Source organism: Triticum urartu, chromosome 4 (genome assembly GCF_003073215.2).
Source record: "Triticum urartu cultivar G1812 chromosome 4, Tu2.1, whole genome shotgun sequence".
In the NCBI taxonomy this organism is placed as follows: domain Eukaryota; kingdom Viridiplantae; phylum Streptophyta; class Magnoliopsida; order Poales; family Poaceae; genus Triticum; species Triticum urartu.
This window is the reverse complement of record NC_053025.1, coordinates 9,386,568-9,403,311: the sequence shown is the minus strand read 5'-3', so window position 1 is coordinate 9,403,311 and position 16,744 is coordinate 9,386,568. Positions and strand designations below refer to the sequence as shown.

The following is a 16,744-nucleotide window of genomic DNA, read 5'->3' as shown; positions in this document are numbered from 1 at the left end:
CAAGATCATGCACACATAGTATACTATATACTATACTACCTCTGCGAACTTACTAGTGAAGAATTTGTGTTTTCCCTCAATAACCATGTTTAGTCAGGACGGCTTCCGCCGGGCTCCGCTATTGTCAAGGTTAAGGCCGGGGCCGTGCTTTGAGGAAGGCGGGTGAAAAGCACTTGAGTTCTTTTGATGCCATGAGAGAAAAAAAATGATATAACCCGGGTGATCGCGTTTTACTTTCAACCGGTCACTTTGTAATGTCACCGACTTAATTTGTCTTTGGTGGGAAATACACCACCTTCCTACTTATAAAAGGTCTTTTTATTAACTCATGATAAAGCACAATGAGCATATATCTGGCTTCTGCATAATTAGAAAGCACATAATCAACACCACCACACAATCACCACCAACGCGCATGCACAAAGGATTACATCGGCAAAAAGCAAAGTCAAAGAAGACCAACATTGTGCCTAAGTGGACGAAAAACAAGAAGGAAAGGAAACATGAGCAAGTTAATCCTTGTCGAGCAGTTGCAGCCGCCAAAACTGTTGCAAACGCACATGGTTTAGACATGATATCCATGCAACTTGAAAAACATGTGCACATCAAGCAAATGGGGAGTCACCCAATGTTGAGGGGAGCCATCGATCGCAGGGCGGGAGAAGACGACACCACCAAAATCCCACCTTAGAGACGATCCGGCAATCCCACGCTTCCATCACAAGTGTCCATCGGTGGTATATCTAGGCACCCCATACAATACATCACGAGTTGTCACTATCCCGCGAAGGCCGCGATTATCACCAGCAAATTGCCCCGCATTCGTAACATGACGTTTAAATGGAGGATCACCTCCGCCCGCCGCCACACTTCGCCTCGATGTCTCATCCATCCAAAGGAGCATCAGTTGCAGCACGAACTTGCCATCATCCACTGGTCCTCCTAAGCAACGCAGATCCACAATAAGGCTCCCGGGAAGAGAAATGACACCATTGACATCATCATTTGATCTGAGATCACCAAGACCTAGGGTTTCTGCCGGAGCAGCAGACAACTAGACGAGAATGGTATCGACAACCCCTTCAGCAATGTAACGACGCCCAAAGGCATCGCCACCATCGGGCCGGAAAATCTGAGCACAACTTTTGCCATCCATCTCGCCATAGCTGAACAATCCGTTCCGCGACACATCAGCCGAGACAGAACCACACCACTGTCGCATGCAGCAGTCGAGCCACAAGCCGACCCGGCCCAGCAACCACCTGTCAGACCGCCACTTGACGAGCCCGCCACCGCGTGCATCGGAGCGCCGCCGACCGCCACCAAGATCCACCACCCGTTTGTCCCGAGGTGCCGCGAGAAAGGTCCCCCCCGCCGCCGTCGGCCGCACGAGCTTCACCCTGCGACTTCCTGCCGCGGCGACGCTTAGGGTTTGAGAGGGAACCCCAAGTCGCCCTAACCGAGGACGACGCGAGGATGGTGTCCAAGCTCGCTCACCCCAAGGATGAAAAATTAACCGATTAATTCAGGGGTGTCATACCGGGAATTGGCGTGCATACTATACATTTCTAGCCAACGAGCCACGCACCATGTTAGGGAAATCCAACACGGTCGCGACAGGATCGTGTCGTTAAGCAGCGAATGATTCGCCGTACACAAGTACAAAGCACGAGCTTAAAAAATTGGAGATGATTATATAATATATTAGACGATGTTCCGTTGTCGATAACCATGCAGTAGGGCACTGTGCTAACTACACAAATCCACATCGAATAATTAAGGAGATCGCGAGGCACATATGTCAACAAGATCCTTTCGGAAAACAAGAACTGAGCGGTAGTATTTTACTTCCACGTGCAACCATGTGATTGCGCCTGTCTTTTTCTTTGTATGTTCTTCCAAGAAAATCAATGTTAACGTTGCTTCGAGATCATGAGTAGAGCGTATTTTGTACGTGATATTGTATTATTTATGCACGGTGCTTTGTGTCGGTCGGCCGGACCATACACGGGATTGATCGCCACGTGAGCCGTTTGATATAGTTGCGTCTGGCCGTTGATCCCCCTCCCCTCACCTCTGCTCTCTCCGCTTCCTCTCTCACAACGCCCCTCCTCACCGGCGATGACGATGGCGCGTCTTTGATTCGCTTTATTATGTTTGTAGTCGTCTCTAGGTGATCTATGAATCTAAACATATTTTTTATTATTTCTAATGTTCGTTGTAGTGTCATAATTAAACATGAATAGATTGAAAGTTTCTCGGAAAAAAAAACAGCCCTCCTAACTGACCCCCACCCCCCTCCTTCTCTCTAGCAACAAAACCCCCGCATCCTTACCCGCAGCGGCACTGCCGCCATCTAGGTCCTTTTGGAAAACAAAAACCAATATTTTACTTACACCTAAAAGAATGCAATGTCTTTTTTGTTCTTCCAAAAAGCAACAACGTAAGATTTTGTCGTCCAACCCAATTGCCATTACCTTTTACCTTTCAAAAAATAATTTTAAAAATTGCCATGTTGTGGGAAAAATACCAAAAAAATGTTCGAAAGAAGAGTAAAACACACAAAATCACCATCATGGAACCGAGTAAATTGCGAAAATGGTTGGTAAGAAAACACATAGGAAAATTTCTTTAATTTACCCATAGGTAGTAAAAAAAGCGGCGGCCAAAGGTTGCTATGTTCATGACAAATTGAAAATAAGTGCTTGGCCATTTGTAAGATTATTGTATTAGATAAAAATCAATTTAAAACGCAAAATCAAAAGTTGCCATGTGATATAGCCTAAAGAAATATTGGGTATGCTATCGTAAAAAACAGAAAAAGGTTTGCCATGGTGTATGCTAAGGTAAAATTGTCGTGTTGCATTTAAATAATTTGCAGTGGTATCAAAATAAATGGACTATAGTTTTTCCGATAAATAACTTGAAAATGCAAAATGATGAAGTATGTAAAAGAATAAATTGGTTATGGTCCAAAAATAATAATTGCCATGTCACGAAAATTAAGATTGCCATGGTTCGAAAATAAATTTGCCATCGTACAAAAATATAATTTGCCATGTCATAAAAAAATAAAAATGCCATGGTACTCAAGGTAAATTTGCCATCATGAAAGTAAGAAAATAATAATTTGCCATGATCCAAAATATATTTTTTCCATGTTACAATAAATAAAATTGCCATGGTACTAAAGATAAATTTGCTATCATGAAATTAAGAAAAAAAACTAATTTTCCATGTTACAAAAAGATGTTGTTATGTGATTTTACGTTTAAAAATTTCCTAAAATTTACCATGTGGCTTGGCAAAAAAAAGTCATGTCTCTTTATGAAAATGCCTTGTTTTTATGAAAACATTTATTTCTTCATTTTTCCATGAACAAGTAATAACGATGTTAAGAAAACTGCCATGTTTTCTAGAATAACATGGCAAAAACATGATACAGATAAAATGAAATAAAGGTTATACAGTGTGCACATTATATGCAAAAAAATATATATATTTGCGATGATTGAAAAAAATGCTATGAATTTGCCATGTGACAAGTAGATGTTTTAAATAAAATTTGCAATGTGTGTGCAACAGCAAAAATCAAATAAATGTTATACAATTTGCATGCCCCCCAAGGCGCGCAAGCCGCTCTCCTTGCTACCGTCGCTCGATCTCGAGCACCCCGCCAGCTGAGGTACCCCCCCCCCCCCCGGGCCCCCCCCCCCCCCCGCGTTTCATCCAACCTCCTCTTCCTCTCCCACAACGCTGCAACCTCCTGACCGCCATTACCTAAAAGTTCTTCCGCCGCAAGGACCGAGGGTTGACCGCATGTAACCCACCACACCACCTTGCCGCTTTCGTTGCCAGAACTCATTTCGCGGTGCGTCGCCGACGAGTTTGAGGACGACCTCGCTAGATCCGCCGATTCCTCGCCTCCCCGGGCTCCACCATCGGCCGTGTGCATCGATCTTGGCTAGGACCTCGCGTGACGCCGACGAGCAAGTGTTCATCGGCCACCAACATTTGTCTCTCCCTTCCTCCCTACCCCTCCCTCCCTCTCACGAAACGAGAGAAAAAGTGAGTGAGTTTGAGAGTGAAGGGATAAGGATAGAGGAAAAAGGACACTCAAGATCGTCCTCTCAGGCCAATGCACGGCACAAACATTTTTTTTATGAGGTGGCACTCGTGCTTGTGCTCAGATTCGTATAGAGCATTCAACGACAACTAATACGTTTGCTCCGAATTGGTATAAACCTGACGTCAGATTTATAGCATTTGAGTTCCCCCTTTTATTTTTTAATTAATTATATCTATGTTTTAACCGGTTTTCTTAAAAACCGTCTTAACCTTCCCATTTTTATTGACTTGCAAAATAAATCATGTTTACACAATCACATCAATATGAACAAGCCGTAATCATGCACTGACATTTTTTTATGAGGTGGCATTTGCACCTGCGCTCAGATTCGTGCAGCGCATTCGACAACAGCTAATACATACTCTCGAATTGCTATAACATTTGAGCTCCCCCTTTTATTCGTTTTCATTCTATCTCTGGGTTTTTTTCATTGGTTTTCTTAAAAACCGTCTTAACCGTCCCACATTATTGACTTGCCAAATAAAATCATGTTTTCTTTGGCAAACCAATAAATGCTTACCAAATAAACATGCGTATCAAACAAAACCCTAGAATTTATTCCGACAGGTAAATCACGGGCATAATTTTATTAGATAAACGCGAATTTACACAATAACATCAATATGGACATGTAGTAATCACGCGCTAACGTGCTAGAACAATTATACCGATTACGGCCAATTATCTAGGAGAACAAGATAAGCACGACCTCCGTTCGGGATTAACTGTCGCTGAAACGAGTGTATAAGAGTGTATCTAGAACCGCCAAGCATCCAAAAATACAACATGCCGAACAGCAAAACGCACCTCCCATTCTTAGACGAAAAGCCAACAAACGCACGGAAAACAAAACGAAAATGTTTGGGAACCCACTCGCTCCCTCCCTCCGTCTTCCTCTTTCTATTCCCACTCCCCCCAAAAAAAGGTCCGTCACCAACCCAGAGCACCACCAAACGCCGGACGCGGAGGCAGGCGGAGGCCCGGCGCGCCGGTCGGCCCCCTTCCATGCTCGCCGGCGCCGGCCGCCGCTGATGCCAAGCCCGCCCAAGGACCGCCCCGCCGGCCGCCTCGGCCGCCTCATCTCCGCGCTCCGCCCCGCGCGCGCCGGCCCCCTCCCCGTCCAGACCGGCTTCCCCACCTCCCTCGCCGACCTCTTCGTCAAGAACCATGGCCGCCTCAAGAAGCAGGGCCCCTCCTCCGGCAGGCGCAAGAGGCGCGGCGCCCCCCCTTTGCCTTCCTCCGAGCCCTCTCCCCCGCCTCCCTCTCCTCCACCCCCGCCGGCCGCCGTCTGCCCGCCGTCGGCCCAGCCAAGGCCCGACCTTCCGCGGGCGGAGCCCGTCCGCCGCCCCGGAGGCGGGGCCGCCGGCCTCGGATTGGGGTTCCTCGCGCTCCTCGGCGTGGCGTCCCTCGCCCTCCTCGTGATCTGGAGCAGGAAGGTGGTTGCGGCCGTCACCGTCGCCGCCTTCTCGCTCTTCCTGCTGGAATCCGTCAGGGCGTCCTCGCTTCGCCGGCGGCCCCGGCCCCCGGCGCCCACCGCGGAGCTGGATATCGACGACGGCCGCGGCTACGTCTCGCCGATCCGGGAGCTGGAGGGGGAGCCGGAGCCGCTGGGATCGAGCTTCTCCGACTCCGGCAGGGGGATCAGCGCCTCCATCCTCGGCATTGACGAGAGGAGCGAGGCCGGCGAGGATTCGTGCGTCTGGGAGCCGAAGCCGAGGAAGAGGTCGCCTTGGAGGAAGCTGATCCCCAGGAAATTGCAGAGAGGCCGGAAGATTGGCAAGGAGTCCGGCTCCCTGTCAAGTTCTTTCCGGTCAAGCTCTTTCCGCAGCGAGGTCAGCGTAGCGGACTCCACGCTCGGCGACAATGCCGGGGCGACGGATCCCCTGGACTCTCGCCGCGGCAGACGCAGCCAAGCGAACGCCAAGGCGGAGGCCGCTGCCATCGGATCGCGGGACTCATCGGGCCCTCTCCGCCTTGGCATGCTTGACGGCATCAAATCGCGCGACTCATCGGGCCCTCTCCGCGGCATGGGTAACGGCGCGGACGCCGCCACCAAATCGCCGGATTCGTCGGGTCCTCTCCGCGACACGGGCAACGGCGGTGCGCGTGCGCCGATGGGAATCGCCGGGGCGGACGGCGTAGGGGGAGGGGGAGGCCGGTTCCCCTTGGTAGCTGTGACCGTGGTCGTCCTCGTCGGCCTGGCCGCCGGGAGGGTCCCGGCCGTGGCGCTCACCGTGCTTTGGTCCGCGCTGGTTGGCTGGCTTCAGAGATTGCGGCGGGACGGCGATGGATGTACGCACGTAGGAACCTCCCGATCCCTCCCAGGATTGATGCAAGTAAATTAGTGAGTGAGTGGCCATTAAACAGCAGGAGTGAGCGGTGGTACTATAATCCTTACATATACTTGTTCTTAAGTTATTGAAAGCTTGAGTGCATTCCATGATCCCTGATGGTCTCCTCTGGCATTCATCGTCCAGTTCTTGTGCCGATCGAGCTGTCGTTTCAGCCGTTCACCCGCACAAGCGTCCGCTCACGCCGCCAATGGCCGGCCGGGCCGGTCCGCGGGCGCCATGGCCGCAAGGTGTTGCGACAGAGAGGGCCAACCGGTTCAGTGCAGCAGATGGCACATGCCCTGCGATCCCAACACGACCAACAGAAACTCCGGCGTTTCGCTTGCACTCCATATGGACAGACAAAGCACAAGCTCCATCGATATGGCTTTGTCGATCCGCGCCGAGCGAAACGAAACAGCTTTGGATTCTTCCGTTGCTTGGCCGTGGCTGGACCAGGCTACGAAAAGCCGCATGCAGCGAAAGCAGAGGCGGCAGGCACGGAGGAGGGCAGGCCATGGTTCCAAAGCGAGCGCTTTTCGCCGCGGCATGCGGAGCGTGCCGCCATTCCCCGGACGTGCGTGCCCCGTTCTCCTTCTCCCTCCCCCGTGGCCGAGCTCCGTCCGTCCGTCCGTCCATGGCGCCGCGCCGGTGGCGGATGGATCGCGTCTCGAATCGTCCGTTCCGGCGATAAAGGCAAGGAGCGGATGGATTCCCGTGCTGCGCTCGATGCGATTCCTCTCTTGTTATTTTGCGGCGCAGATTAATAAATCGATCAGCAGCTTCCATTTGGACGGTCCAGCCCAGTCCAGCAGCTCCGATTCGTTCGTGCTCGCGGCCGGCCGGTCCACGGCAGGGGAGGTGGCTGTCAGATGAGATCATCGCGAGCGCGTTCTCCACGGCGTTGTTTATGCCGGCGATTGGGTTGGAATTCACCGTCCGTCCGTCCGTCGTTGTCACGTCATTGCAGTAGCACTCCGGCGAATGCGAAGACTCATGTAAGTCAAGCAGTAAGTGGCGAGGCTTGCTTTGTTGCAAACTCTCAGAAGTTTCTGTGTGGGAATTGATTCTCTGATCAAAGTCTCGCTACCCGATTTTTGTGCTGGTTTGATTCCAGCCGTCGGCAGCTGCTACACCGGCCAAAAACTCCTTTTCTACAAAACTCATCGCCAAAGAGGGTCTTGGAGCTTCTTCGAGTAACCGGCTGGCGCACGAATTCAAAAACTCCGTTTCCACATTTCGTGCTGGTTCGCTATCCGTTGGAGTATAGGATCTGACTTTCTTCCATACTTCGAAATTTCTGAGTAACTGGCTGGTGCATGAATTCAATAAGGTATCCGAAGAGTGAATTGCAAAAAACAACCATATTTGGGGCTTCATCTGCGGAAAACCATCACGTCGCTAATTATTTGCAAAAAACACCGCGCATTCAGTAAACCTTTTGTAAAAAGCACTTAACAGGTGATTTAGCCCATTTAATCACTTTCTGACATGTGAGGCCGGACTGTAAGGAGCTGACTTGGCAAAATAATCACACACAAACCCCTAGTAGATTTTTTTAAAAGCAATCAGCCCCCTGGACCATGCCCGGCAGAGCCTGGCTCCCGTCGTCGTCGCCAGAAGACGCCCGCCGACCGGGCGGTCGCGGAGACGAGGAGGAGTCTGTGTAGCAGCGGGTGGGCGCACCGGCCGGTGGCCATCTCCGCAACCACGAGGGCCAGCAGCGCACTGTCGTCGCCGGGAAGCCGCAGCTCCTATGTAGCGTCCGCGGCGTGGACTGCGCGGAGGCGGCCGCCGGGAGCTCAGCCTTCAAGCCACGGCGGCGCCCGCCGGGATGCCGTGGTCGCGCCTCGGTCTTCTACCAGGGAAGCCCAGCGTCGCTCGACGCCGTGGATGCGGGCCAACCTCCACGCGCTTCGGCGCCTCCTCCCCTCCTCCTACACCCCACTCTACGCTTGCTCGCGCAGCCGCAGCGGAGCGTCCACGCCCGCAGGAGAGCCCTGCATCCCCGTGCGCATGCGCCACCGAGCCTTGCGCCGTCAGACCGGACTTCCCCGCAGCTCGCCGCCGCCAGTTCACCGGGCACCACCGCAGCCCCCTCTCCCTCTCCTTCCTCCCCTGTCTCTCACGCAACTCCCGCTCTCTCTCTCCAGGACGCTGGCCGAAGCCGGATCCACCGCCGGCCATTAGCCGCAACCGCCGGCAATAAGCTCCCCTATACACGCCGGTTATGAGCTTGTACAGGCGCGCATCGCCACGATCATTCCTGGCGAGGGTGGAGCGAGGAAGGAGATGCCCTCCGTGGGGGAGGGGGAGGGCTTGATTGCTTTTTTAGATCCAAGGAGGTATATGTCAATTTGTTGCCAAATCAGCTCCTTACATTTCGGCCCCACTTGTCAGAAAGTGGTTAAACAGGCTAATTCACTTGATCAGTGCTTTTTGGAAAAGGTTTACTGATTGCGCGGTGATTTTTGCAAATGATTAGCGACTTGGTAGTTTTCCGCAGATGAAGCCCAAAATGTGGTGGTTTTTTTGCAATTCACTCGGTATATCCGAGCTAAGAGGTCTTCGCTTCAACACCCTGCCAACGCGGCATTAAAAAATGTGGCCTACATTGGTCCCGTATCTAAGAACTACCAATATTCTATACATGAGGAGGTGTTGGAATATATTGTCCAACTCTCTTCATCAGTCCAGACTAATGAGTCAACTTGTTAGGTGTGTACAGCTTACAACCAAGAGATACAGAGTTCAAAACCCAGTAAACGCCAAAGATAGTTGCGGCCTACCCCCTTTGCCGCTGCCCATGTCATAACTAGAGGAGCATAGACGCGAGCTGGAGTGTTAGAGTATAATGTCCGGCCCTCTCTCGTAGTTCGGACTTTGTCATAGTTGTTTGGATTGTGACTATCTTTGTCATATATTGCCACATGATTTTTGCCACACTTGCCTTAGTTGAGTTGCTCAAATTGTTAGCCACACTTTGACTTGCCTAAGGGAATCTTGCCACACTTTTTGTGTCTATAACATGTGGGGTTCCTGTCGTGGTTCTAACTCTGACAGTGATGTAGGGGGGTAAGTATGGAGAGGCGAGGTCTTAGCTATGGAGAGGTTGTAAGGACGCAAGGTTTACGAGTTCAGGCCCTTCTCGGAAGAAGTAAAAGCCCTACGTCTCGGAGCCCGGAGGCGGTCTACTGGATTATGTGTGTATGAGTTACAGAGGTGCGAACCCTTGTCTCGGAGGAGGGGGGTGGCTTATATAGAGTGCGCCAGGACCCCGGCCAGCCCATGTTACTAAGGGTTCAATGTACATTAAGGTAGGGCGTTGCTGATAACGCTAGTAATAAAGTGCTATGATGACCATAAAAGCTACTTAATGACCGACCGTTAGCGTGCGGAGTGACTTTAGGTCTCCTGGCCGTCGAGTGGTTGGACTTTGGTCGAGTAATTGCTTCTTGGTCGAATGTCTTCGAGTCTGTCGAGTGGAACACCTCCAAGTCGATTGAAAGGTGATTTATTCTAGAGGTGTCCTTGGGTAGGGCAGTTAGGACAGGTCCGTGACCCTACCCTAGGTACATAGCTTCATCATTAGCCCCCGAATGGATCGAGGTTCGAGTGGGGAAGGAGTTGGGGATCTTTCCGACTGGTTCTTCATGTTGTATGAACGTCTTGTTTCGGATCAATTGTCACAGATGACGTCATCAACTTCTTTCAGTCGCCTTGATCCATTCTTGGCCTCTTGTCGAGTGAATTTCTTTACTTGTGAAGTTCCGAGTGACGGTGTGAAAGGGATCTTCTGTTTGACGAGTTGTTCTGTGGCCCGCGGATTTTGCGGGATTTGAATTTCGGGAAGCGCGCGGGACGGGGGCGGCCGCAGTAATCGGATGGGATAGGACGGAAGCTCCTCGATCCCCACGCCACCTTTTTTGCCATGTACCCCGCGCGCGCCTGTTGCGGGATTTGACGGGATTGCCTGGGCCTACCAGTCAGCCACTCGGAAGCGACCTCTTATAAGCTGCCAGCTCGGGACCCCCGAACAGTGCGCCTTCACTTTTCCCCCTTCCTTCACAAGATCCTCCGCCACCTCCGCTCCCACCTTGGTGCCGTAGGTCTGTTCGAGCTTCGCCGGCGACGATGGTGAAGGAGAAGACGTCGGCTCTGGAGCGCGCGAAGAAGGCGGCGGTGCAGGGGAAGGGGAAGAAGTCCGCTCGGGGCGGATCTTCCTCGAGGACTGCTCTGCCCAAGGATTGGATCCAGGGCGACTGGATGCCATCGGTGATTCGGCAGGATGATCTCGATGATCTGGTCAAGGGGGGATTCATTCCCCACGAATCTGCGCGCCTCCCGGGGAAAGAAGTCGAACCCCAGCCTCTTGATGGTGAGTGCGTCCTCCTTGCCACCCATATCGATCGCGGATTCTCTCTGCCTCCTCATCCTTTTTTCCGGAGCTTCTTGAACTTCTTCAGAGTGCAGCTCCATCACTTTACTCCCAATTCTATTGTGTATCTTGCTGCTTTCGTTTCCTTGTGTGAAAACTTCTTGGGTTGCCACCCCCATTGGGGACTCTTCAAGCACATCTTCACTTGCCGCTCTCAGTCGGTCAAGAAGGCCAAGTCGAGTGACGAACGGACGCAGGTGATCCTGCTGTGCGGGAGTCTGGCGATCCAGATGAGGGGAAAAAGTTCCTTTCTGTTTATCACTTTTCCCGAGTCAGTCCGTGGGTGGCAGTCGACTTGGTTTTACTGTAAAGACCAGGTGACCCCAGGACAGTCGATTGGGCTTCCCCCTTTTTCTTTGAATCGAGCACAAAAACCCGCCTCTCTGAAAGTGACGCCGGAGGAAAAGGCGCAAGTCAAGGTGCTGGTCGGTCGAGTGGTTCAGCTTGTCCGCGAGGGTGTGACCGGCATGGACTTGTTGGAAGTCTTCCTTCGGAGGCGCATCCAACCGCTTCAGGCTCGTGACCACCCGATGTGGCTGTACTCGGGTCTCGAAGACACCACTCAGATTCACCCAGAGGAGGTCACTGACAAGATGTTGGAAGGGTGGCTGTCGAGTACCACAGGGAACAAGGACAACCCCCGAGGAGCCAGGAGGATTCCTCCACTCGACCAAACATTCGAAGTGGACAAGGTCTGACCTTGCGTTTCCGACTGTGATCTTGCTTTCTTTATTTGCTCTTTTTGGATCAGTCGATTGACTTTTGTCTCGTTTGTTGTCCTCTAGGCCACTACTGAGATGTACTCGACACCCAATGGAGCATAGGAGCAGGCCGAGGAAGGAGAGGCGAGTGGAGGCGAAAGTGGAGACGAGGGAGAAGAGTGGGAATCTGACGGCAAAGGAGAGGGGGATGACGACGACGACTCCAGTGAAGAGGAGGAGAAAGAAGTCGAACCTCCCCGCTCGGAACGGCGATCCAAGCTTACACACGACCCTGCGCGGGAACGTGGTAAGGCGACTGTCCCTGTTGGGCAGTCGTCGAAGCGCCCTCGGACCTCATCTCCAGCGCCGACAGAAAAAGCTCCCAAGCACCCACGCGCGACGCCGTCCAAGCCGCCCAAGGCTCTGCCCAAGATGAAGATGACTGTCCCCACCATTTCTGGGTAATAGTAGAATTTGTTTTCCTTTGTCGAGCGTGACGGACTCTTGGTCGACTCATTGAATAAGCTGACTGACTTTCGAAATTTACAGTGCTGCCACCTTGGAGATCTCCGCCAAGGACGATGATCAAGAGATGGAAGACGCTGTTACCTCCAACCCTGGTACGATTACTGATGCTCTGCTTTTAGTCGACTGCAGATTTCTTATAATTCCGGTCGATTGGATTTTTCTTGTAGCTCCTCCTCATGTCATTGACCTCCCTGATGATGACGACGAAGTGCCGCTGATGGCGCGAAGGAACAGGAGGGCGCCGGCTGGCAAGACCCTACAAACTACTCCGGCGCCTGAGGCCGCAGTCCGGGAGGGTGGTGATACCACTCGGGTTTCTGTGACCTTCGCTGAACCTCTGACGAGTGTCCGGCCTTCGACGTCGACTGCAAATCCGCCTTCGCTTTTTGCCACACACCACGTCCCTGAGGACCAAGTGGGTGCCGCTAAAGAGGCTATACGCCAGGCGGGGATCATGATGGAGCAAGTGAAGGTGGTTCGGGAAGCCAGCCAAGCAGCTTATGACGCGAGCTCAGCTCTTCAGAGCAACGTCCAGGTTAGTCGATTCACCGCTTGTTCTGTTAGGATATGCTATCTGAAGAATCTCTTTTCCGAAGATCTTTATATCTGTACGCCCACTGGGCGTGTCTATTAATCTTTTTGACGAGTGGGGGCACGCTAAGTGCACCCACTGGGTGTAGTCCCCGAGACTACGGTGGACTGCTGGCAGTCGACTGTAGTCTTTATATTGTGTTGCTTTAGCTGAACTTCTTCACTCGGTCTGGTCAGGCCATATCGAATGGAACTGTACACAGTCGGCTGCGGGCAGTCGATTTTTTTTGGTCGAACCAGTGGGGGTACGCTGAGTGCACCCACTGGGTGTAGTCCCCGAGACTACTGTCGAATGTTTTTGATTCGGCTGTAGTCTTAGAAACGCCATCATTGTCTCTTGGTTACTCGGAAGCAACTTATCTTGGATGTCTGTCGACTGATTTTTTGCAGAAATCCTGCGAACTTGTGGCTCGCTACACTGAGTTGGAGAACAAACAGATCCAGCTGAACCTTGCCTTGAAGCTTGCTCAGGAGAACTTGCAGAAGGCGAGGGACGAAGCAAAAGGTATGGCTGGTGAGTTTTTGTCGACTGTCCTTTCTTTCTGGCCGTCCTCGATGTTGATTTCACTTTCTGTTTCGCAGACAAAATGGAGGAGGCTCTGAAGAAGAAGGATCAAGACCTTGCCGAAGCGCAGAAGGAGGCCCTGAACAAAACGAAGCTTGCTGAAGAAAAACTGGCTTCAGTCGGTACTCTTGAAAAGGAAAACTCCAGGCTGAAAACTGCTCTCGACGCGGCTAATCGAGAGGCCTGCCGTCTGAAGAATGCCAATATAGCTCTGAATGACAAGGCAAGTGAACTGGCGGGGAAGAGGAACGATCTGAAGGCTTATCTCGGTGGACTCGCCAAGAAGCTGTTCGTCATGCTCGAGGGTAATTACTCCGGCCCGACTGACTTGCAGTTACCAAATCTGTGTAGAGCCACTGACTTATCCTTGAATTGTGTTTACAGAATTCTGCCAGAACTTCGAAGAGGAGACCAGTCGAGTGGAGACAGACTTGGACCCCATCAATTCTCCAGTGAAGGACGAGGCTGCTATGAACGTGCTCCGACTGGAATCTCGTGTTGCCGGCGTTGTTGACTATCTTGCTCAGTTGAAGGTTGCGATGTCACGGATGGACACGTCGCTCTGGCCTAGGACAACGCTTCAGAATGACCTCGAGTCCCTGATGACTAGACTGAATGAAGTCCCAGGTCGAGTGGCGGAATGGAAGAAATCTTCTGCTAGATGTGGCGCTGACGTCGCTCTGTCTCTGGTCCGCGTCCACTGCAAGGAGGTGCAAGAAGAAAAGTTGGCCGCCATCCAAGTTGCCAATACCAGGAAGCACAACTTTCAAGACTTCATGGAGACTTTCATTGCTACTGCCACTCGCATTGCAGACAGGATCGACTTGGACGAGTTCGTCGCCCCTTCCAGTCCTCCGCATGAGGAATAAAAACTTTTATGCTTCACTTTAAATTTGCCTCGGAATGCCGAGTGGATTTTGTAACCGTTAAACTCTGTCGAGCTGGAGGCTCGAGTACTTTGATCTGCGGTCTAGAACCTTTGGATCTTATCTGAACTTGATTTATCGTTGAATATCTTCATGAATTATCTGTCGAGTGGAACTTGTTCTTCACTCGAAATAACTTTGTATTTGTGGTGTAGCTCCGAAGGAGAAGGTAGCAGTCGATTTGCACCTCGTCGTCCTTGCGGATTGGGATGTGTTCCGTACTTAGGTGAGCACTGGGCTGCAGCTAAGCCTCCGAGTGGAAGGTTTGCTCTCCACTTGGTAGGATTTTAAAAACTTAGGTGAGTACTGGACTGCAGCTAAGCCCCCGAGTGGGAGGTCTGCTCTCCACTCGGTAGGATGTTTTCAAACTTAGGCGAGTACTAGACTGCAGCTAAGCCCCCGAGTGGGGGGTCTGCTCTCCACTCGGTAGGATTTTTTCAAACTTAGGCGAGTACTGGACTGCAGCTAAGCCCCCGAGTGGGAGGTCTGCTCTCCACTCGGTAGGATTTTTTTCAAACTTAGGCGAGTACTGGACTGCAGCTAAGCCCCCGAGTGGGAGGTCTGCTCACCACTCGGTAGGATTTTTTCAAACTTAGGCGAGTACTGGACTGCAGCTAAGCCCCCGAGTGGGAGGTCTGCTCTCCACTCGGTAGGATTTTTTCAAACTTAGGCGAGTACTGGACTGCAGCTAAGCCCCGAGTTGGAGGTCTGCTCACCACTCGGTAGGATTTTTTCAAACTTAGGCGAGTACTGGACTGCAGCTAAGCCTCCGAGTGGGAGTCTGGCTCACCACTCGGTAGGATTTTTGAACACTTAGGCGAGCACTAGGCTGCAGCTAAGCCTCCGAGTGGGAGTCCGGCTCGCCACTCGGTAGGATTTTTAAACACTTAGGCGAGCACTGAGCTGCAGCTAAGCCTCCGAGTGGGAGTCTGGCTCGCCACTCGGTAGGATTTTTAAACACTTAGGCGAGCACTGGGCTGCAGCTAAGCCTCCGAGTGGGAGTCTGGCTCGCCACTCGGTAGGATTTTTAAACACTTAGGCGAGCACTGGGCTGTAGCTAAGCCTCCGAGTGGGAGTCTGGCTCACCACTCGGTAGGATTTTTAAACACTTAGGCGAGCACTGAGCTGCAGCTAAGCCTCCGAGTGAGAGTCTGGCTCGCCACTCGGTAGGATTTTTTTTACAAACTTAGGCGAAACGGATTCGCAGCTAAGCCACCCACCGGGGGATTTCACACGCAAACAAAAGAAACAACAATTATAGGAAAATTTGTAACACTCTTGTCTTTGATAAATAGACTACAGAAGTTTTTCTTATTACATCTCATCCGAGTGAGAATTCAAGTGTGAAAGGGGCGGAGCAGTTCTGCATTCCAAGCTCGTGGCTCATCGATCTGGCGATCGACATTGTAAAGGTGATACGCTCCATTGTGGAGGACTCTGGTGACGATGAAGGGACCTTCCCAAGTAGGAGCGAGCTTGTGTGGTTTCTGTTGATCCACTCGGAGGACCAAATCTCCTTCTTGGAAGGCTCGACTCTTCACATTTCTGGCATGAAATCGACGCAAGTCTTGCTGATAAATGGTCGATCGGATCATAGCCATTTCTCTTTCTTCTTACAGGAGGTCGACTGCGTCTTGCTGGGCTTGTTCTGCTTCATCTTCGGTATAAAGCTCGACTCGGGGCACATTGTGAAGTAGATCACTCGGCAGGACTGCTTCCGCTCCGTAAACCAGAAAGAACGGAGTTCTTCCAGTCGACCGATTTGGGGTAGTCCTCAATCCCCACAGAACCGACGGAAGCTCGTCGACCCAAGCGCCTGCTGCGTGCTTGAGATCACGCATCAGCCGAGGCTTTAGTCCTTTGAGAATCAGACCATTTTCCCTTTCTGCTTGTCCATTCAACTGGGGGTGGGCGACCGATGCGTAGTCGACTCATGTGCCTTGAGAGACGCAAAAAGCTCTGAACTTGTCTGAATCAAAGTTTGACCCATTGTCGGTGATAATGCTATGCGGGACTCCATATCTGAATGTTAACTCTCTGACGAAACTGATAGCAGTGCAAGCATCAAGATTCTTGATAGGCTTAGCTTCAATCCATTTGGTAAACTTGTCGACTGCCACAAGCACATGTGTGAAACCGCTCCTGCCTGTTCTCAATGGGCCACAATGGTCCGAGAGGATGCATGATGACCAGAGGTCCCCGAGTGGATATCATCAAGGATTATCTGACCTTCTTCTGGTGTTATACACTTCTGACCGACTCCAATCGCGCTTTCTCTATACAACTGTCCCTTTATGACTGTAAAGGCCTTGGATCGGCGGACGATCTGTCGAGCCTCTTCTTCATCCTCCAGGAGTTCCTTTCTCAGGATATACGCGATGTACGGTATCGTCCAGTCAGGGGTGATTGCCAAAACTTCCATGATTAGGTCGACCACTGCCGGAATTTCAACTTCAGTCGGATCTGTGGCACTCTTTGGCTGCGGGGCTTCATCTGTAAAGGATCTTCTTGGACTGATGGCGAGTGGATGTGTTCC

The 16,744-nt window shown here is 51.7% G+C and overlaps 1 protein-coding gene across 1 annotated transcript; it reads left to right on the top strand.

Annotated features, from left to right (window-relative positions):
• The first annotated feature begins 4,903 nt into the window (after positions 1-4,903).
• On the top strand, positions 4,904-6,574 carry LOC125550226 (WAS/WASL-interacting protein family member 3-like). Its single transcript, XM_048713173.1, has one exon. The coding sequence runs from the start codon at positions 4,987-4,989 to the stop codon at positions 6,472-6,474; it is 1,488 nt and encodes a 495-aa protein (XP_048569130.1). The 5' UTR covers positions 4,904-4,986; the 3' UTR covers positions 6,475-6,574.
• The last annotated feature ends 10,170 nt before the right edge of the window (positions 6,575-16,744 follow it).